The sequence below is a fragment of the Pieris napi genome, chromosome 15 (assembly GCF_905475465.1).
Source record: "Pieris napi chromosome 15, ilPieNapi1.2, whole genome shotgun sequence".
NCBI classification, from domain to species: Eukaryota; Metazoa; Arthropoda; class Insecta; order Lepidoptera; family Pieridae; genus Pieris; species Pieris napi.
The window spans coordinates 4,682,918-4,706,326 of NC_062248.1; the positions used below are offsets into that span (position 1 = coordinate 4,682,918).

General features: G+C 33.9%; 5 protein-coding genes across 5 annotated transcripts; 3 read left to right on the top strand and 2 right to left on the bottom strand.

The window, feature by feature from the left end:
* The first annotated feature begins 3,315 nt into the window (after positions 1-3,315).
* On the top strand, positions 3,316-6,243 carry LOC125056845 (Krueppel homolog 1-like). Its single transcript, XM_047660157.1, has 3 exons — positions 3,316-3,430; positions 3,843-4,052; positions 4,727-6,243. Exons 2-3 carry the CDS (start codon positions 4,046-4,048, stop codon positions 5,779-5,781), a joined length of 1,062 nt encoding a protein of 353 aa, XP_047516113.1. The 5' UTR covers positions 3,316-3,430; positions 3,843-4,045; the 3' UTR covers positions 5,782-6,243.
* Positions 6,244-9,028: 2,785 nt separating this feature from the next.
* Positions 9,029-10,093, top strand: LOC125056846 (small nuclear ribonucleoprotein-associated protein B). The gene is made up of 2 exons (XM_047660159.1): positions 9,029-9,178; positions 9,274-10,093. Exons 1-2 carry the CDS (start codon positions 9,176-9,178, stop codon positions 9,832-9,834), a joined length of 564 nt encoding a protein of 187 aa, XP_047516115.1. The 5' UTR covers positions 9,029-9,175; the 3' UTR covers positions 9,835-10,093.
* A 940-nt stretch (positions 10,094-11,033) lies between these two features.
* LOC125056844 lies at positions 11,034-15,950 on the bottom strand. Its single transcript, XM_047660156.1, has 7 exons — positions 15,713-15,950; positions 15,425-15,630; positions 15,018-15,237; positions 14,596-14,777; positions 14,023-14,161; positions 13,570-13,700; positions 11,034-13,392 (listed from the first exon to the last, which is right to left on the bottom strand). The coding sequence occupies exons 1-7, from the start codon at positions 15,752-15,754 to the stop codon at positions 11,127-11,129; spliced, it is 3,186 nt and encodes a 1,061-aa protein (XP_047516112.1). The 5' UTR covers positions 15,755-15,950; the 3' UTR covers positions 11,034-11,126.
* A 462-nt stretch (positions 15,951-16,412) lies between these two features.
* On the top strand, positions 16,413-22,863 carry LOC125056531 (protein ANTAGONIST OF LIKE HETEROCHROMATIN PROTEIN 1-like). Its single transcript, XM_047659666.1, has 3 exons — positions 16,413-16,953; positions 17,547-17,757; positions 22,203-22,863. Exons 1-3 carry the CDS (start codon positions 16,486-16,488, stop codon positions 22,811-22,813), a joined length of 1,290 nt encoding a protein of 429 aa, XP_047515622.1. The 5' UTR covers positions 16,413-16,485; the 3' UTR covers positions 22,814-22,863.
* Positions 16,922-23,408, bottom strand: LOC125056532. The gene is made up of 2 exons (XM_047659667.1): positions 22,869-23,408; positions 16,922-17,505 (listed from the first exon to the last, which is right to left on the bottom strand). The coding sequence occupies exons 1-2, from the start codon at positions 23,208-23,210 to the stop codon at positions 17,023-17,025; spliced, it is 825 nt and encodes a 274-aa protein (XP_047515623.1). The 5' UTR covers positions 23,211-23,408; the 3' UTR covers positions 16,922-17,022.
* Position 23,409: the final 1 nt, after the last annotated feature.

A 23,409-nucleotide genomic window follows, 5' to 3' on the forward strand; every position in this document is an offset into this window, starting at 1 on the left:
TGTATTATAATGTATTATCTTCTTTCATAATCTATAATAATATTAAGATGTAATATGTTTATGTACATATTTTATTTTTAACCAGCTTATCCCTTTATTTCCTTCTGATGTCTTTGTTTATTTTTTTTCGCGTGTAGTTTCCCAACCTTTTACTTGAAACTGGCATAAAGTTGAAGCTGTTGCCATAATATAAAAAAAAAAAAAAAAAAAAAAAAGCAATCCATTGACATTGATTCTAGGCATACATTTTCAAAACGATTTCAAAAAACTGGTGAAGCAACCGACCTACTTACTTTCAAAAGAATGCCATTTTAAGCAAGATACTTCTGAAAAGAATGATAGCTAATTTGTTGGAGATGCATTTATTGCCAGTTTACAATCATCTTATATTCGGCAAAGATTGCTAAAAATAGTGTTTTTCCTTTAGTTTAATGCATGATGCATTTAAAATTGCCGGTAACTTGGAAATCGTGCACATCCATAATAAAGATTTTAAAGTTGCAGTAATTCTGGTTCACGGGCCCAAGTGCTCATAGCAACTAATAAAATCACACGAAAAGATTGTGTCATAGACTACTTTCAACAGTTACAGTAATACGTACCTAGCTAAAGAAATGTTGATTAAATATGAAAAATTAGATTTATCACATTTAATTATAATTTTATGACCACTGCAGCTCGCTACAAAGTTGACCATTTGTACATTAACCGTCATCAAGTGTTAGTAGTCAAAATAAGCCTCAATTATATTTAAAAACTTTGCAACTACACTGGAACTTCACAACTCACCATTTCATTCATTCATCTATTTATGATTGCACATCACTTCCAAATCTACCTTGTCTCTGGTTTGTTAACCGCCTTAATGAATTCAAAATAAATAGACTATTTGAAAAGAAAAACTTTATATACATTAAAGATTAATTTATTTCGGAGATTCGGCTACTTTTAATAAAAAAAAAGGTGCGTGTACTTAAGTACGCGCGTAAGAAGTTATACTTCTTTGGCCTTATTAAAAATAGTTTTTGAATAAAAAATACAACCGATTCATTAAAAAAATGATTTTATTCCAGCATTGAAATTTTCATTTTTAAGAACGAATTTATGTGTACTCTAGTACGGTTTCTGGTTGTTTAGTCTATTTAAACTTTGCTTTTATAAAGGTTTCAAATTAAAATTAAGAGATACAGGCTACTATTTCAAATTGAATTAGAACTGCTACTGCAGTTTAAACCTTGGTTACTTACAAGGCTAAAACGCTCAATTAAAATATACACTAGCTAATGACTTTTATTATATATATTTAAAACTATAAAGTTTTTACAATTACAATATTAGTGTTACATTCTGTTTTATTATACAAACAGGTTACTTAACCTGTACCTACCTACCAACTTAACCTAGCTACGAATTTATTTCAACGTCTTGAAACCCCAGTATTATTTTAAATTTTAATTGTTTATGAAATTATATGATGTACACAGTTTAGATAACGTGATGCTTTGAAATTGAACTCACTAATAATAAAATATATTATCAGCTCTCTTTGGTAATGAGGAATTAATAATTGCGTTGTAGAGCTAAATACCCAGTGTAGGTAAGGATTATATAACTGATTGTTAAGACTTAATACATTACTAGTTACACGCGCAAGGAACCCAAGGTGATAGCAACGCGTCCGTGGTCTGATGCGGGTCAGTTGCGGTCGCGTTGAGGAAGGTTGAATCGGGCGCACGCGCCGCGGGGCCTCAGGTACCGCGGTTTCTCGCGTTCGCTGACCGTGCAGCGCGTGTCGACGTTACGCCCCCGCCCCGCCCTGCTTGCACCCTCGCCTTCTCAGACACCCCGCACCACTTTGTTCTCAATACGAATTATTTTAGGGTGTTTCCAAATTATTGTCACTTTAGATACCTACTCTTTTTAACCCTAAGAAAACCGATAACTATGAACTAACCTTTCTCAATAATTTAACCAAAATTTTAATATCTAATCTCATTTTCCTTAGGATTGTTTATGGTAGTCATTGTAGATACGTAGGTATAAGGAAAACTACTGGCATTAAAGGTATAGTTCACAACGATTTATGTACAATATTATTGCATGTAAACAAGATTTAATCTTATGTTTTTAACGTCAGTTTAAAAATCTGCAATGCATTTTAATTCCCTACAATCACATTAACATCTATATATCATCGATCACATTTTTTATAAACTTTCTTACGGGTGTTCCTACTACGGTAAAAAAAGAGATATTAGGTATAACAAATTGCCATGTACTTGAAAAATGTCAAGTAAATTTAGTTGCTACCTCTATATTTTATCGGAGTATCTAATATTATCATTAGAATTTTCAGTTGTGGAATCTTAGTAGTCTAGTAGTGGAAGAAAGTATTAATTTAAATCCACTATTTATAATAATACGGCTTTAGCCACGAATAAACAGACTTCTTGACCAATTTAACATTCTTTACACAAACAATTTAGGGAATAAGTAAAACCATGACAAACGAAAAAGTGCTTTAAATTGAGAGGAGTAAAAGCAAATTTCCTGTGCAGTGAAACCCAGTCGCAATTACGATTGTTCTCAGTTTGAACCTTGTGGGACAGGCCATGGTTCTAATTTCAGCGGTAGGCTTTAATGATGCGATGAAAATAGGACTTTATCACAATTTTCGAGGGTTTATATTAACCGTACGCTTCTGAAAAATATCCATACCGAGATTGTTTTGATTCACATTAGATTGTTATACAACTTCGCTGTAATTTTAAAGGTAGTGATTTGTTTTATTATTGGTGAGAAACGTAGTAATAAATAGGTATCCACTTACAAGATAAACACAAAGATATAGTATCTATCCATAGTTTAGATTAAAATTAAATTAAATTATAATACATACATTTATCTTGTACATACAACCTATTTACCATTACGGTAGGTACATGTTTACACAAAAAAAATTGACCTAGTCTAACCATGTTATAGACCCACGATAATCTACCGTTTCTGGTATAATGTTATAAAAAAAATCATTACTAGAAATTACTATTAGAAAGATTACTCTATTCTTATATTAGTAAGTAGGTTCTATATTTCTCTATGTTCTAAGAAAAGTGTAGTCATCAATTGTTATAACCGGATTTGTGACAGTTTGAAAATATTTTTGTGCTTCAGCTAAGCAGTTCATTACTTTCGTGTAAGTAAATATATTTATAATTGTTCTAGACAGATAAAATACGAGTATAGAGTGCGGGAGGAAACAAGCCGGCCGACATGCCACGCAAGCGCAGTGCAGCCAAGAGTTCACACGCGCGGAGAAACCGCGGTGGGCCTCCTCGTGTTCGAGTTCCCCTTCCGCTCCCCGCACCCCGCCTCTTCTCTCCAACCTTCAACAAAGCTCGCGGTCGTCCGTATAATATCATATAGCTATGTAAGTACTTATATTTATATTCAATGTATTTAAAAAACAATAGTTATAAGCTTGGTATTTAAATTATAATATTAAAAATTATGAAATTTAGCATTATATCATCAGTTTTACTGGTAGGTAACGTATCGTATTATTAGACGACCAAAAACTTGTACATTCTATTGTTTTGTTATTTTATTTTAAACCCTAAATAATACCTATATTATATAAAATTTATCATTTTTACTTTATAAAACGTTATCGTTCATTTTTTATAGATAAAGAGCAATGAGTATAAGCCTAAATTAAATCTAGATAATTTCTATGATTATTATTATTTAGAGTAATTAGTGTAGTGTCATCTTATACACTACATAGGCGCATTTATAGTAGATATAGCAGATATTAATAATTCAGAGTATTTTGTGTGTAGCGTAGAGGAGAACGGAGGTCGGAGGACACAAATTGAACGCAATCGACACTCGGTGGCTTTAGTCGCGAATTCCGCATTCGGCCGTGGACCGTCAGTCAAACGCGCGCTTGTTTCGTTCGCTTCGGTCTTGATCAATTCACAACCTACGCCAACATTGACGCCATTGGACTATACATAATATTATTATTAATTCAACTTTTATTATGATAGGTAAGAGCATTTTATATTGTTTTATTGTAATTAACCCTTTTTAACTATAAATATTTTGAAAATAATTATTGAATGTCTTAATTTTTCAAGCGATATAATGTAATTTTTAAGTTTCATTTATTAAAAATTTATTACAGTAGTAAAATACTTAACATTAAATGTAAGATGCATGCATTATATCGTAGTATTTTTCTTCTCTCAGCTGTAATAGGGTACTTAAGGGTTTATATATCATTTCTTTAATAGTATAATAATTTTTATTACATATTTATTGTTAAAAATGTTATCCTAGTTCCGGAAAACCGAAAACAGGGAAAGTTATAGGGTGTGCGCGGGGCGAGGAGGGGTGCAATACGCTCGTGGCTGTAGGCATACGAGGTCGCTGGCCCAAACACGTGGAGGCGCACCGCGGTTTCTCTGCGTCGAAACCGAGGTGGGCCTCCACGTGCCGTCAGAGGACATTCACTTCGCTTTATTACAATCGCCCCTTGCCGCCTCCCTCAGGGCCCGCACTTGTGCATCCTGGTATTCTTGATTGCGTTTACCACCCATAAACAACTCAGTAATGCGGACGGTCTTTTTTTTAAAAAATAATTTGCACTTTATCTACTTTAAGAGTATCTTATGAAACATGAGTGAGGAATTTTCATTAAATCAGTGTTTTTATTCTATAGGTGAAGAGGAACGCGTGCATCAATGCAGAGAATGCGGGTTGATACTCTCAACACGGAGTGCCTTGACCGCTCACACGCGGTCGCATCGCGCTGCCGCCGATGCCCACCGGTGCGACGTCTGTCATAAAACATTCGCGGTACCTGCCCGTCTGGTGCGCCACTATCGCACCCACACTGGCGAGAGACCATTCGAATGCGAGTATTGCCATAAGATGTTCAGCGTCAAGGAAAATCTTCAGGTTCATCGCCGCATCCACACAAAAGAGAGACCCTACAGATGCGGCGTATGCGGGGCTGCTTTCGAACATTCTGGAAAATTACACCGCCACGCTCGGATACATACCGGAGAACGGCCACATGCCTGTCCACATTGCCACAAAACTTTCATACAATCAGGGCAATTGGTCATTCATTTACGGACGCATACAGGTGAAAAACCGTACAGGTGTCCGGCGCCTGGCTGCGGAAAGGGATTCACGTGTTCGAAACAGTTGAAGGTCCACTCCCGAACTCATACTGGCGAGCGACCCTACACCTGCGAGATATGTTTGCGAGACTTCGGGTATAATCACGTTCTCAAACTGCATCGCTTCCAGCATTTCGGAGAGCGTTGCTACCGTTGCACCGTCTGTGACGGAACCTTCAATACTAAGAAACAAATGGAAGCCCATATCTATAAAGAACATGGCGCCGATAACTCGCAAGGGCCACAGGCGCCACTTCCTACGCCTGTCGTGAACGGCAATATGATGTGTGATATTGTTGAAGCAGCTCTGCAGCAACTTCCACCTACACCTCCGTGTTCTCCTCCATCTCCCCAAGCTTCTGCGCCTGCTGCGATTGACATGAAGCCGTCCGTTACATTAACATCCCTGTCTCCGACGCCATCACCTTCGCCGCCAGCGCTTTTAGACTATCAGCAATACACATTAGCACCTTCTAGTCTTCCTCCTAGAAAACGAAAATTTATTCCTCATAATATAGAAGATATTCCTGCGCCAGTTCGCCACACGTCTGTTATACAGTTCGCACCCGCTGCTGCGGAGACATCATAGCAATATTTATACAATTTTTAAAATAGCTTAGTTCAATAATGCTTACTTTAATATTCAAAGGCTGTTTTTGACTGCATGGTTTTTAGTATTAGGTGTAAGTTGGATGGGGGCGTAGATAATGTCCTCCTTTAGCATAATACAATAGCTTAATGAGTAATTTTGAAACATGTCATAATATTTGCTTATAAAGACTTATCTATTGTAATTGCATTTGTAGGATCGTATTTATTTATTTTTTAATTTTTCACACGACGAATGATTTCATAAAATTACGTAAAAACGGATTCCATTTTTTTAATTCGAAGTAAAGATATGTTTGTCGTGTGTCCAAAACATCAAGGCATAATATTTTATATTATTAGAACGTAGGTATGTATTGTTTAGGTGAATGTAAATTATAAGGCTAGTTTTTCTGTAAGTAGGTATGTCACGTTTGTACAATTAAAACATTGCTTAAAAACATTATTTTATTCTTATTCCTATTAATTTCTTACTCTAGCGTAAGTAATATAGGCAGGTGCCACTTTACAAGAATACAACGAAGCATTGGTTTTAAAAGAATATTGTTATTTTGAAGAATTAAGCTGTCCCAATGTCCCAAACTATAAAAATGATGTCATGTAAAATATGTCGAGAGCTTTATTTGGTTAAATAAGACAAAATATAAAGATAATATAAATTTAAAAAATTGTTGCATTGAGCCAGTTGCATTTATGCGGTAATAAAATTAATAATTATTAGCTTAAAGTGTGAATGGAATGACATATTCATTAAATGACGTAAAAAGGTGTAAAGGCCGATTTACATTATCTTAGTGTTTAGGAGAGTGCTTTAGGATAGTACTTTAGTTGAAACATGTAAACGCTACTTGCTTTAGTAAACGCTACGCTAAAGAACTTGCCTTTCAAGTTGTACTAAAATACTCTCCTAAACACTAAGATAATGTAAATCGGCCTTTAGATATCCACAATTTTATGAGTAGCAATTCCTAAAAATCATAAGATTTATTGTCTATGGCAGTATTAAACCTTTTATCATGTTATATCTACTGGTTCTGCACAGTAATAAAGTATAGGGAATATAGGTGGTTATAACTGCTTCCGCCGATTTTAGATAAAGCCAAGAAATTATGTTGTGTCGTTAAACTGTACTGGGATTACAATAGATACGTAGGAATGGCCTCGCGGGCTAAGCCGTAAAGGGACGGTGACATCTTTTTTTTAATGAAAATGACATTAAATTTACAACTCCACCTCTAGTACATTGCAAGGACCCTAGCGAATGGTCTATCGACTCACACGTGGCGGGTGCGGTGACATTTCACTGTAAGGTCAAACGTCGTAATAAAGATCAGTTGTAAGCTCTCTAGATAGGCCAGTGTGAGCTGCAACTTTTTTCTGGTTACCTAAAGAATTTTTTCATCAAGGTATCTCTTTTCTATATGGTTTATTATTAAAGAAAACAATTTTTGTAACTTTATACATAAACCCTAGGCGTAAACCAAAAAAAAACCTGATCAGTTGAGTAATATTTCGTTTAAGATAATATGTAAATGTTTCGTTTTGGACAAAGTTCTAGGTTTTTGTCGAATTGGAGAGATCAAGCAAAATGTTCAATAATTTGTGTGTATTTTTATGAATATCATAAAACATCGATAATTAGATAGTGATGTGACCATCAGATAACGTGCCGTCGGTTTTGGGTAGCATCGAATCATATGATCCGAACGGTGTATCATTTTGTCTGGAAGTTTGCGTTACTTTTTAAGTAATGTTTTTACGCCGATAGCTTGCCGCTGTTTTCAATAGATTTCGAATGACTTATAAGTAACCTAAGCGTAAGATGACGCACGCGCGATGATTGTGAGATTGAGATGTTGAAACATTTTTTCTACTTTGTTTTATTTATATTTCATTTTATATTCTGTATTATTTCATATTATGCATTTTGTTCAAACAAAAAAACAGGACAAAAATAAACCCTCAAAGTAACTGCATTGTTCAAATAATCTGTATTTTAACTCTGTTAGCTGATCTTTATGAATCTGCCGCTGGTCTTTTCACCGCTTCACAAGCGGTGTAGTTTGTTGCGGTGTTGTTTTCTTACTATTAGTTATTCAAACAATCACCTAGTAAATTTCATTAAGTACTATGATTTTAGTTAGTTTTTACAAGTCATTCAAGAAAATGACGAACTGACGGTTCTGATATTTTTTTCAGTTCAATGTCGACTATTTATGAAAAAAAGTTTCAGCTGGCGTAGGTACTATTACTCCAATTTCTTTTTTGCCACGTCCGCACCCGCACCCACCGCTACTTAAACAAGTTGTTTGGTTCACGTATTATGGCCGATTTACATTATCTTAGTGTTTAGGAGAGTGCTTTAGTACAACTTGAAAGGCAAGTTCTTTAGCGTAGCGTTTACTAAAGCAAGTAGCGTTTACATGTTTCAACTAAAGTACTATCCTAAAGCACTCTCCTAAACACTAAGATAATGTAAATCGGCCTTTAGTCAGCTATCGATGTAAAGATAAAACAAACAAGCCGTCTGGGCTTACTATGACATTAGTATTTGCAATGCTACCTACGACTAAACTTATATTATTAAAATGTACTGCAGATATGTTATTATTAAACGATTTATGAAAGTACAACATGAAAAGATTTGAAGATCATGTTGTTTAAAATCTTAATACTAATGCTAAACTTCATAGAAGGCTAAATATTAAAGTGTCAACTATACTTCATAGGTATTATGATACGCTATTCCTTCAATTGTTTTAAGTACCTATATTAATTTAAAAAACAGAACGAAAGAAAGAAATACTTTAGACCATAATATAATGAAATATGCACAGTGCACACTAGGATTCCCTGCGTCGTGGGCATCTCTAAAGCAACAAATTCCCTATAACACGTTAATTTTGATTAACTTTACTTCTGTTGAACTAGAAGGATAGTTTCAGCGTTCAAATCAAATTGACCCTAGAAAGTAAAAACATCACGATCCATCCCTCAGCATAGATTGAATTGTCTTTGGTTTTAGATGATTGGTAATTTATTTCAATTATTATGAAATACAATATTCATATAAAGATAAAAATAATGTATGTGTTTAAATTTAAAAATAATTAACAGCCTACCTAAGTAAGCTATTATAGTACGAGAAAAGAGTAGTTATATGCAACGAATAACAGCTGGATTTAAAGGATATCTGTGGTCTTGGTGTCAACTAACAACAGTTACTGTCAAGTGTCAACTGTCAAATCACATTTGATTTCGTTCTTCTTAAATTGTCTATGAATTTATGTTGTTGTAATTTGTTAGGAACCGGGAAAATTTTGTTTATTGCTTGTATTTTATATCCTCGATTGTTTAAATAATCAACTGCAAAAATGGTAATTTGGTATTTTTAATAAGATACTTATATATGACAATTTTTAAACTTATAATTATTTATATGCTCACTTTTGTTATTTTTGTTTGTTTTCAGACTATAGGAAAGAACAACAAAATGCAACAGCATATTAATTACAGAGTGAGGGTAATATTACAAGACTCACGTACATTTATAGGGACCTTTAAGGCCTTTGATAAACATATGAATTTGATATTAGGAGACTGCGAAGAATTTAGAAAAATTAAATCTAAAAATGCGAAAACTGCAGACCGAGAAGAAAAGCGGACGCTTGGTTTTGTTTTGTTAAGAGGAGAAAACATAGTTTCGTTAACTATAGAAGGCCCGCCTCCCCCTGAAGAAGGCTTGCCCCGAGTACCCTTGCCTGGTGCTATGGGTGGTCCAGGTGCCGGTCGGGTTGCTGGGCGAGGTGCTGGTTTTGGGGGACCACCTCCAGGGCTTCAGGGTCCCGCCAGGGGTGTCGGTGGACCTTCTCAACAACATATGGCGCCTGGTGGTAGAGGTCAAATGTCAGCACCACCACAAATGAGAGGTGGGCCGATGATGGGCGGTCCGCCACCTGGTATGATGGGTGCACCACCAGGTATGGGTCGGGGAGGTCCTGGCCGTGGACCACCTGGTATGCGCCGTTATTAGAATTTAGGATATCATTAATTTCAATATTTACAGTGGTTGGTCTATCCATTAATTTAATAGGATTTTTACCATTGTCAAGTTCAAGTGAATGTGCAGTGTTTTGTGTTATGTGACATTAAGCAAAAGTAACTTAATTAAAAGAATGACTAAGTATTAAATTTACTTTTCTTGATAAAATTAAGTTAAAATCATCAATAACTTTAAATCTGTTCAGTGTAAAATGCAATTTTTGCACTAAAAATAAAAAATAATTATGCCACTATTATTTTCATTTATTCAGTCAAATTTTTCTTAATACATAGACTTCAAGTTAAGGACTTAAAGAAAATCAACAGTGTATGAAATAGATTGTATTTACAGTAAAATTGGGAATGTTCTGAATATATTTGTATAAGCACAATTATTTCACTCAAATATAGGCCTAATTATAAGGAAATTAAATTGTATTTGACTTCATACTCTAATTGTTAAAACTGCATAAGTAACCCTTGCCTAATACCATACGTTTTGGAAAACTACGTCTTGTAGCAGTTGGAATGTTACATTAAAATTCATACAAACGTATTTAAAAATAATATCACAATCGAAAGTCCAATAATACAACTTAAAATTTTGGCTGTTCAATACTAGGTAAATAAACCAAATATAATGTTGGAGCAGCGGCAACTTGGTGCTACATTATCTATCTATCTATATTAAACATCAATATTTGTATTCCATACAAAATCTTAAGCTCTCAACTGTCAGTGACTTAATACAATAACCATCCATTAAGCTACTTTATACTTCAGTGTTTAATTGCTTTAGTATGGGTTATAAATTGAGAGCCTTGATCTACATGATGGTCAATAAGTAGAATTGAGTATCAACAATCCCTCAAATGTTTTACCATTTTTATTGTGATAGTTGTGTGCATTAATTTAATTGTTAAGACTAGAAAACCACAGTATTAATATTTGCATTATGGTATTATAACCGTTAACCTCTATAAATATGGTATATATATATAGAGGTTAACCTATAGCCTAATATTATATATTATATTAGGCTTTTAACTCAGCACAAAATAGGAGATCATTTTTTGCAAGCTAAGTTGATTTTGAGAGACTAGTACAGATATTATAATTAAAACATACAATAAGAAAAAGCTGACATTAAAAGAAATGAAATGACAGTAAATATTAAGTTACCATTGAAAATAAGTTGGCAAAAGCATTATATTGAATAGGTAAAATAATAAATTCATTATTCTACTCTAGATCCCATAATTCTGAGCATACATTTCCTTACATTCAAGTAGTCACATCACCAGTCTTTTGTGATTGTTGCTTTAAATACATGGCATACATTTGCCGAGCTTGATTTAATACCCTGTTAACATTATGTTTCCTCACCATCTTATCAAAATGCATTGCTAATTCATTATAGTCCATGTGATTTCTCATTACATAATCCCTATGCTGTAATAATACTGTTAGACATAAATACATAAGGAATGGATTTCCACCTCCAAACACAGTGGGAGAAGGAAGATTGTTTATAGTGGTTTTACTTGAATTATCTCCAATGTTTGTGACTGGCACATTTTTTAGTGGTGGTTTAAAAACATCATACTTTCTCTGAAAATTATTGATAGTTGATGCAACATTGTGTAAATTAGATTGTCTAGCATTAAGTATAGATTCACAGTTTCGCTTTGCATTCTCCAATTCCTGTGACATATTTGAAAAAAACTTATGTGATTTTAAATTAACATCTTGATTTGTTGGTGTCATATGTATAGAATCCACGGGATCAGAACATTCAGACTCACTGGATTGTATGTTTGAACTTTTATGCTGACTTAAGTCTTGAGGTTCCAAGGAGTTATTTTTTCTAAGTAATCTAATGGGAGTAATTGATTTCTTTCCTGAATGTTCTTCGAATATTTCTCCTGTGTCACCATCGAAGTCAAGCTCTGCTTGTTCATCAGGTGTTTGAGGGCAGCTAGCTGTTATTCGTGTTGTTGAGGTATTCCTATGAAGCGGATTTTCCCAAAGATAAATATCTTCTACACTTCGTGCATTCATTTTTGTAGCGTCTAATAATGGTGACTTTTTTATTGTCTGAACAGTGTCTGTTGCTTCTACTTGGACTTTTAAGTTTTGCATGGTTATATCATTCATTTCAGAATGTTTGGATGCTTTTTCATCTGTGCTTGTAGATTCAGATGGAGAGTCACAGACCATACTGCATCTATTGACATATGATGGACCAAATACTTGTCTATCCAAATGTTCTAATTCTAATCTTAATTCTCTAGTCATGGAAGTTGTCATAGGATAATATTCCTGTGAATCATCAGGGCTACTCCCATCATTAATTTCTACACTTATTCTTGAAGTTGTATGATTTTTTATCCTAGCTGTGAGGTTGTCATATACATGTAGAGTATTTGCTAATGTGATTTTAGGGCAATGTTTAAAATCAGATTTTTCTAGTTGTGTGCTAGTGTCTGGCTTAATATTATTAATTTTGGCTCCAGTTGCAAAGTTTAAAAATTCATTAAGATTTTTTATCATTTTAATTTTGGGTTTATTATCACCATCTTCACCTAAAGAGTTTTCAAATTTATCTATAGACGAAAAGAATTTGTTATTATGTTCTGATATTTTATCTCGTAGGAGCCTTATTTGGCTACCTAGAGGTGTTTCTTTAGATATTCTGGTTTCTTCAGGTTGAGATGTTCCATTGACTAAATTTCCTGTACTTGACCATTCTAATTGTGGTTCCTGTGAACTATCAGTTTTAACATCTTCAGGCACACTTGTCATACTTGGCTTAGTAATATTTACTTCTTTCATCAATACTTTTAAATTTTCTTTGACCCTGTCTGGAGATTTTACTTCCTGATTAGGTTTACATGTCTGTAATGTAGCATCATCCAGACTTTGGAAAACCTTTGCATTCTTCAATGATGCATTATTCAGTGCTTTTCTTACAGCATTTTCATCTAAACTAAGATTAGTAGGTTTAGTTGTAGAGAGTTTAGGTGCCTTTACATTCGCCAAACTGAAGCTAGAGCTTTGTCTCCTCATAGCACAAACTTTTGTATATGCATTTTCTCTCGGTGCTTTGAGCAATGGGCTTGAAGGTGGAGGGTCAATTGGTACTTCATATGACAAGTCAAAATCCGTTTCCATTAATGATAATTCGGGGTTGGGCAATTTTTGGGGTAAAGAAGCCCATAATACTTCTAACATTCGTAAAGCGTCATCAAATGCAAATTCACGTTTCATTTCCAGTAACAACCATCTATAGCAAAACAAAAGATCATCTGCTTGTTGTGATTTTAAGTAATTGTAAAAGTCTGGATCATAAACTTGAAGAGATTCTGTTAGATGACTAAATTTTAAAGTCATAGCTTCACCGTCTAATAAAAAGTTTGGATATAATCTTGTCATTAGAGCACAAAGACAAATGTATGCATGCGCTTCATCACCCATCGTTACAAGCAGTGGTGATGCTAAATCTGACATTCCTTGACAATAACTGACAGTTGGGTGGTACAAAGCATATCTGTAAAGTGAAACATCATTATATTTTATTATTATTATAAAAAATTGTATGAGTAATCCATGCATAAATTTAAATAATATAATCTAAAAGAAGATACTGAATTTTGTACCAGTTTTATGCAGAGCAAGTCACTCTTATTATATTAAGTATTTCAAGTACTTTTATTATATTACTTACGTTGTTAAAATGTTGAAGAGTGATGCAATATTTTGATTGTCATCACTTCCAGCATAAAAATCATGATGTCTATCAGTTCGGAGTACATCCTTCCGCACCATACTGGTAACATATGCCAAATCGGCATTAATCTGAAAATGATGAAGAATAAATGTATATATTTTTTAATATTATTTAAATGATTGCTCATGAACACTTATGATTCTAAATTTTGATATTAAAGAAACCTTAAATTGGTTTACAAATAATTTTATAAGCATCTGATTACATAAAGGAGTTGCAATAATTGAACACAAATCAAAATTCAGATGCCAATAGTTAAAAGTCCTATATGAATACACTATGTATGTAGATATTCTAATAGGGTTTAAACAACATCTTTGTTTAAATCAGCCACAATGAAAAAAGTTCCAAAAATGAACATTCTTGTCTGAAGCTGACTAATAATCATACCTTTCCATTCTGTATACAGTCCTTCCATTTTGCCCTTAGTGTATAATATTCATTTGCCTTCTTTTTGATATAGTCCATTCTCTCTTTTCCTGTCATGCCTTCAGGATAAACATTAAGTATATGTTTCCACACAACCTTCCTGTTGAATATGATATAAAATATATAATATTGTCTTATGAAAGCTTGTTTAAAAAAATAGACTTTTAACTGAAAAACATTAGGGCAGTTTACTAATTTAAAAATAAGAAATTGTTCAACAAAATGAAATTATACAATATTATTTGTGTGTAGCTTCTTGGTTGGACCAATATAACAAAAAACTTATGTGTGCAGCTGTGCCTATCGTATCATTCCAATGTACTATCTATTTCTATAAGAAAGATTTATTAAAAATTTCAGCAGTTTTTAAATGAATAACTATAGATAAAAATATCATCTCAGCTTTCATATATGGAAATGTAAAACACTGCCTGCACACAATTTAAACTCCCTACGCTAATATTAGCAAAACTGGTTTGATGAGTTCAAAACAGATTTTCATAGATTTGATAAAAAGCTTAGATAGAATAATACCTTAGGCTTGGTTCAATGCCTCCACAGTAAATAACTTCCCTTAATTTAGTTGTATTGTTAATTTGGCCAACCGCATCCAGAAATGTTCTAAACTCTACATCATTCAAGGGTGGCCTAGGTGGTGTATTAGGATCTTCATACAAGTTCAACGCTCTTGATACCATATTGAATGTTTTTTCTACCTGCATTTATAAAATGTAATTTAAATTGTGCAATATTTAAATATATGTATTCAACTATAAATTCTACAGGTACAGTCAAAAAGAAGGCTGATCATTTTTTTACAATTATGTTTCAATGGGCAACATGTTTAGCATCATTCTTAAGCTATGTTATAGTAATATATTATTATGAGATTCACAGAAACTTAGCCTATATGTATTTAAGAAAACTGATAAACCATTCATAATCTTGTTCCTTACCCGATTCATAATAATTCCTTGTAAACCTGTTTGTATTTCAGGTTTATCGTTTTGAATGACACTTGGTTGAGTAAGAGGTGGCTCTTTGGTAGTTTGACTTATAGATCCAGACGAAAGCACCGGTGGCTCCCAATCCTCGGAAGCTTCTGCAAAGGGCTTCATATCCACTTTTAATTGAACACATGGTTCTGTTTTCTGTGTGAGTGCTGTATTATGTGCTCTAAAAAAGTATAAATTGTTTATAAACACTTACATAATTTACCTAACTTTATTGAAGATATATATACATCTAAGACTCGCTCTTTAAATTTTTAACTTTTATGTGTGAATATAATAAAACAGATTTTTCTGTTCTTGGAGTTGTAAAAAATATTATAATATTGTCAATACATTAAAAATAATATTACTTGAGAAATGCTGCATCCAAATCCCAATCAGAGAGCAAAGGTAAATAAATATCCTGGGCAATGTCATCTATTGTCCTATAGGTTAAAGTAAAATCAGATTTGATATCAAATGCTTTGATCAAAATACTCTGTAAAACTTCTAGGGAAGTTATTTGAGGATCCACTGAAAACTTTCGCCATTCAGGCTGAAGTTTTCCTTCACATTTCTGGAAAAACATATAATAATTGGTATTTAAAGAACTTTCTCTGCTATTGCTTCCATAAATATCATATAAATACAATTGTTACCTTAACTTTCACGCGAACTGCTTCTTTGCTATACCCGAACATTGTACAATAAATACATTAATATCGTAAAAAAGTAAGGCAGAGAACGGTAAAAAAGAAAACAGCAACGTCTTCTTTCTTCATAAATGCACTGCGTTAAAATAATTTATAATGTAATAATACATTGCACCAATATGTTTGAAAATTAGAAAATGAAATAAATTACTGTGAATGGTTATGTATTTCGAAAAAATATTTTATTACTACAAATAATACAATTCTTTCATTTTTGTTCACAGATTTTTTTTTTTTAGTTTATGGCCTGGTATCTAGAACTTTAGGCCAAAAATCTTTTTTTTTTGACTCGTTCTAACTCCCAATCTAAATTGTAATGCACAGATTACATTAAATGTTACGAACTTCGGATGTAACAATCTTATTGGAGATCGGATCGCCGACATAACAATCCTATGGATATTTCAACAACTCCGATCTGATATTTAAGTATCGTATACAAACATTATGATTTTCATAGAATCTAAGAAAGGTATCTAATTAAAATGTAAATAAAGTTTCAGTACTGCCTTAACATTTAAGTTCAGTGAATTTTAGTTTCATTCTAACTTCTGTTACGTTTTTAGATGTAATATTAATTTTGAAAATCGGAAAGAGAAAAAGACGTTACAATGCACAAATTGGTTTAAAATCTGAATGAAGTACAACCCTAAAGCCCCGTATTCATGGTAAACATTTGTTTAGCAACAGTTGCTAAACATTGTTGGTGAGCGGCGAGAATGTTGCTAGCAACTATGTTTAAATCAATACAGGTTGTCCACACGCCAGTCTGCGTTAAAATGTTGCCCGAGGAGGTAGTGTTGTTGTGTTCTCTGTATCAGATGTATAGAATCTCTAATAAAAAAAAGAGAAAAAGATGGTGGATTCGAAATTATCTTTTGCAAAGAGAAAATTTGATGAGTGACCTCAGAATGACAGATGGATCATTTTGTAACTTTACGAGAATGTCGAAAAGTGATTTCGAACATCTTCTAGAAATGATTGGTCCATCAATAGCCAAAAGGGAAACAAATATTCGTCAGCCAGTTTCACCTCAAACGAGGCTGGCTATTACATTACGGTATCTTGCAACTGGAGATTCATACAGTTCTCTTTCATACACATTCAGAGTATCAAAACAATTGATTAGCAAAATTATACCAGATGTAGGTCAAGAACTAATTAACTCACTAGCAGGATATGTCAAGGTACAAGAACACTATTTGTGTAATCAAGTATTTTATTAATTAAAAAACACAAAAAAAAAACAGTGTATGCTATTGCGTTGATTCATCACTGAGATAGTTAACTAAGTTTAGTATAGCCGAATCTTCTGTTTCGTCTCGTAATGCATCTAGTCTATTTGTTTCGTGTCTCTCAATTTCCCTTATTTCAGTTTCCTGAACATTATTTGGTGTTGATGATGGATGAGAAGATGCCGTTTGATATCCATATGTATTATATCGTCCCATTTTTAATTCATACAGTATATTATTAATATGGTACTTTGCCTGTGTCACGGCTTGGTCATCTTTAACACTTCTTAATTCAGCAGCAATATATTCACCATATATATCAAATGGATCCTTCTTCTCCCTTTCATCCATCTTTTTTTTAGCACTTTTCAAAACCTCTAATATTTCATTTGATTCATCTGTCTTATTTCTTTTCCTCGAAGATGTAGATGTTGTAGCATTCGGCCTTGGTGATTGAGATGGCTCTGACTCCATACCACTTTCAAGTGCATTGTTTTCATCTACCTGTAAATTATTATCTTATTATATATTTATTTATTTTTTAGGTTCCAAGTTCGGAACAAGAATGGAAACAAATAAGTCGTGAATTCGAAATACGATGGAATTTTCCACATTGCATTGGGGCCATTGATGGGAAACACGTTATGATTGTGGCGCCAAATAATTCTGGAAGTGAATACTACAATTATAAAAATCAGTTCAGCATGGTACTTATGGCAATTGCAGATGGCAATTACAACTTTATTTACGCAAATTATGGAGCTAAGTCTAGTATAGTCTCAAAAGTACAAAAAGTGGTGTAATATCACACGATAAAAAAGTGCTAATGTTATTCAGCCCAGCAACATTGTAAAAGCAATAAAAATCGACTTTCCAAAAGTGTGCTGGTGACTAGAAAATGTGAACAATAAAATATAGTGAATTTGGAATCCAGATTGGCAGATTCGATCCGACGTGGTTGTTTTGTATATCTACGACCGAGTTGCTTAAAGAAAATATCGCATAAAGTCGAGGTAAATACGTGCAAATTACTATAAAGAGCATTAATTGCAGTGTCATTTGTACTGTCACACTATTGAAGGAGCATTTATTGCTGTGCAATTTCGGAATTCTTTATATTTCCTATATTAAATAAAATCATATAAAATAATCATCTTTTCACTAAATTGGAAGAAAGCGTACCATAAGAAAATAAGTTAAACATTAATGGTTAGTACATCCACTCGTCACAAGAGGGCAGTTTCACCAAGAATAAAAAATATCGTACTAAGCACTCAAGTAAATTAAGTACTTTGAAACAAATACCCAAAATGGAACCCCAATTAAAAATTCTCTTAGAAAAAATGGAGGAAATGAAACAATCTTTCAAAGAACAAAATGAAGAACTGGCTGAAAAATTCACGAAAAGCCTCTTAAACACTATAGACGAGAAACTTAGTCCTGTTATAGCCGAGAACCAGAAACTAAAAGAAGAAGTGAAAATCTTTCAAACGCGCGTGCAAAACTTGGAAAGAGAAGCAAGAAAGAACAATGTAATACTACATGGCATTGCAGAAACGGAAAAAAACACAGCTGAACTCTGGAAAAACGCAGTAGATGTACTAAACGAAACAGCACGAAGAAGCGAAGGGGTACGCCAGTGGGACCATTGGGAGATAAGTAATCTGAGAAGACTTGGCAAGAAAATTGGAAACAAAATAAGACCAATCCTGGTTACTCTCTCTTTAACATGGCGTAAATACGAACTCTTAAAAAATAATAAAAACTTCCCTCCAAATATATATGCGACGGAAGACTATCCCAAAGATGTCATCTTAAAAAGAAAGGGTCTAAAGCAAAAGAAAGAACAGGAAGAGAAAAATGGAAAAATCGCCTTTATAAGGTATGATAAGCTGATAGTAAAGGAGAAAGAATCGACATACTCTAAAAGGAAACGCTCACAATCCAAATCACCATCTGAAAATAAACAGCAACACAAGAATGACATAACGGCTCCGAAGAAAGTAAACAAAACATACAATATATTTCGTTCCAGAGCAAATTCAACGTCGGGACTTGGAGAACATAACAACAAATAACAACTACCACGCAAACAAAATACTCCCCAATCCGGCTGGTCCCCGTGGGGAAAGCGACCACCACCCTCCATTACATCAGAAAAATAAAGAAGAAGACATCAATAAGGACAACAATAAAAGTAAACAAAGGCGCTCCATGTTACAAAAATTAATATTATGCACATTCAACGTTAGATCCCTATCATCCAAAACAAGACAATTAGAACTCAACTATGCACTAAGAGAAATCAATTGGGATGTTATAGGGTTAGCCGAAATAAAAAGGATGGGTTGTAGTATTGAAGAATATGAAGATTACATCTTCTGCTACATTGGGGAAACGTTAGGACTTCATGGAGTAGGATTTTTGATAAAAAAGTATCTCAAAAATAATATTGTAAACTTTACGGGGATTTCAGAAAGAGTGGCATTCATAAAATTAAAATTTAAAAACTTGTCATTAACACTTATTCAAGTCTATGCTCCCACAGAAAGTGCAGCCGAAGAAGAAATCCATAGGTTTTACGAAGATCTTAGGAGAGCTCATGAGTCAGCTGACAAAAACGTAGTCGTAATGGGAGACTTTAATGGAAAAGTAGGGATGCCGGGTCCTTACGAAAGAGGAATAATGGGCAAATATGGTTATGGTACAAGAAATCTAAGGGGTGAACGCCTTATACAATATGCCAATGAGTATAAACTATCAGTGCTGAACACATTCTTCAAGAAAAAACAATCACGCAAATGGACATGGGTATCTCCTGACCAAAGAACAAAAAACGAAATTGATTTCATACTGAGCAATAATCCAAAATCTATAACCAATATGGAAATATTAGGAAATGTTAACTTCCCATCAGACCACAGAATGCTGAGATGTTGCCTGACCCTAACATCCCCAAAGATGAGTCGAAGATCATTTAAAAAAACAGTAAGCTCACTTAAGACTAGGGCAGAAATAACAGAATATATGCGAAACCTTGAGGAGAATTCGAAAGCATTACATGATAGTTTGGAGAACAAAATAAACATACAAAAACTTAACGATAACATAGAAGAAATAATTTCAACAAGTCTTAAATTAGAAAACAAAACAAACAACAAAAACAAACAAAAAATACTTAAAAAAGATACATTAGAACTAATCTCAAAGCGCCGAGAACTAACTTCTATAAAAAATAAAACTGTAGTTACAAAAGCTCAAATAAAAAACATCTGGAAACAAACCTACAAAGCAATCAGAGAAGACTACGCCACGTACAGGAAAACAATAATCGAGGAAAACCTAGCAACGTCCAGAAGCGCAAAGCGAGCATACAAAGAATTAAATACACACAAAACATGGATTCAGAGCCTAAGAAACAGTCAGAAGAAAGCAATAAATAGGGAAGACATCCTAGAGCTTGCAACCAACTTTTACCAAGAACTTTACAAAAAACAACCAGAAATCACAAAAATTGAAGAAGACAACGTATATCCGAGAACGACTCATCAGGAGCATATAGATATGGATACAACGATCATGCCTATAAGTAAAGTCGAAATATTGCATCACATAAAAACCCTTAAGTCAGGAAAAAGCCCGGGGCCAGATAACATAACCAACGAGGCCCTGAAATTTGGAGCACCTATCCTAGTTACATATCTGACAATACTTTTTAACATGGTAATAGAACGAGAGGAAGTTCCAAAACAATGGCGCCAATCAAATATAGTATTGCTGTACAAAAAAGGCAACCCATTAGACATTGTGAACTACAGGCCAATCAGTTTGGTATCCGTAATATATAAATTGTTTTCATCAATAATACTAAGCAGAATATCAACAAAAATTGACAATAACCAACCAGTAGAGCAAGCAGGCTTCCGCCCAGGATATTCTACTATCGACCACATCCACACTATCGAACAAATCATCGAAAAATACAATGAATTTAACAAACCACTCTACATAGCATTTGTAGACTATTCGAAAGCGTTCGACAGTATAACGCATACATCCATATGGAAAGCGCTTAAAAATAATAAAGTAAATGAAAAATATATAAATATATTACAGAACATATACAGCAATAGTGTTGGTAGAATAAAGCTAGAAAACAAAGGCCGAGAAATTCGAATTGAAAGAGGTGTAAGACAGGGTGACCCACTTTCCCCAAAATTATTTATAGCAGTCCTCGAAGATGTATTCAAAGGTATAGAATGGAATAATAACGGCCTCTGGATACGAAACAAACATCTTACTCACCTTAGATTCGCAGACGACATAGCCGTCTTCAGTGACACCGCTACAAAATTAGAAAAAATGCTCCAAACATTAGACAGGGAAAGTCAAAAAGTCGGGCTTTACATGAATACCACAAAAACAAGAATCTTATCCAACAGTGTGTGCCAGCCAATCAGAGTCGACAGTAAACCTATAGAATATGTTAACAACTATGTATATTTAGGAAAACAAGTATCTTTCGATAAGAACAGCAGTGAAAACGAAGTAGATAGAAGAATAAACGTGACTTGGAAGAAATACTGGACCCACAAGGAAATTCTGAAAGGAAACTACAGTCTACAACACAAGAAGATAATGATGGATTCAAATATTTTACCTTGTCTTACATACGCAAGTCAAACGTGGGTTTTCAGCAAGAAAACAACTAGAAAAATCCTGTCTTGCCAGCATGCTATGGAAAGAAGCATCCTAAAGTTAAGGAGAATAAACAAAATAAAAAATGTTGAAATCCGTAAAAAAACCAAACTTACAGATGCACTTGAACAAGCTCTAAGGCTAAAATGGAAATGGGCAGGTCATATTGCTAGAGCGCGGGATAAAAGATGGACACTAGAAATAACAAAATGGACTGGACCTACTGGAAAGAGACGTATAGGACGACCAAGGGAAAGATGGACAGATGAAATTGTAGAAATAGCGGGGGAAAACTGGATGGATGTTGCGCAAAACAAAGAAAAATGGAAAATTATGGAGGAGGCTTTTACCCTAAAAGGGGCCATACAAAAACCAGATATAAAAAATAATAATAAATAAAATCTAACTTAAATTTTGTTAAAACTTACTAACTTAACTAATACTTAATATAAACTAACAATTGTTGTATGTATGGATTAAATAAAGCTTTAATAATAATAAAAATGGAGCTAAGGGTCGGTCGTCCGACAGTGGAATATTTCAAGAAACACCGTTTTATAATGCATTGTTAGAAAACTCACTTAAACTGCCACGGCCTGAACCAATAACACAAGGCGGAACAGAAATGCCGTATGTAATTGTAGGTGACAGTGCTTTCGCGCTAACGGAGAACATCATGAAACCATATCCTGGCATTCATGAACGTGGGAACAAAAAGCGTATATTCAATTACAGACTATCAAGAGCTAGGAGGATTATAGAAAATGTTTTTGGCATTTTATGTGTGGTGTTCCGTGTATTCACTAAACCTATTCCGTTAAAACCAGCCAATTGTGAACTCGTGGTAATTGCTTGTGTATATTTACATAACTTCTTAAGACGTAACTCAGTTTCCAGATCCATATATACACCTCCACAAACTTTTGATTTTGAAGACTCTGAAGGTAACCTATTAGAAGGTTCTTGGCGAAGGGAACTAAGTTCGTTTCCTATGATTGATTTGCAAAGACGGGGCAGGCCTGCATCACAATCAGCTCTTTGTATTAGAGAACAGTTTGCCGATTACTTTATAACTCCAGAGGGAAGAGTTCCATGGCAAAATAATGTAGCGTAATTGTAATAATTTTACAGACAATAGTATAAAACAATTATATACAAAAACAACTTACTGTTTTATTCATAGTATCCGTTTCACCAGAAGTAGTTGCACCACATAACAAAAATTCCAATGGCTCGTAATAAATCCATTTACATTTTTCTATTGCGCCGCTGCCTGTAGTTTTTTTTGCCGACATCTTTTTTTTCTCTCTAGTAAATTGAGTACGCAGTACATGTATTTTAGTTTCTACGTCTTTTTTGGGTATATTTAGGACTTGAGAAATTTCTTCGAATGCATCGTTCTTTTTGTTTCTATCTTTGTATTGTTTTATAGAACAATCCCATAATAATGGTTTTGATTGAAATAATTCTATTAATTGCATTATTTTATCATTGCTCCACACTACTGCCATGTTTATAAACTGTTGCAAACTCGTCCACACACGTCAACAATTGTCGCTAAACTGATGTTTACGCTTGTCGGGCGAGAGCTTGTCAACATGATGCTGTCAACTCTGCAACACGCAGTGTTGCCAGCAACATGTTGACAGCAACTCCGCAACACGTTGATTCAACTTTGTTGCTCAACAAATGTTTCCCATGAATACGGGG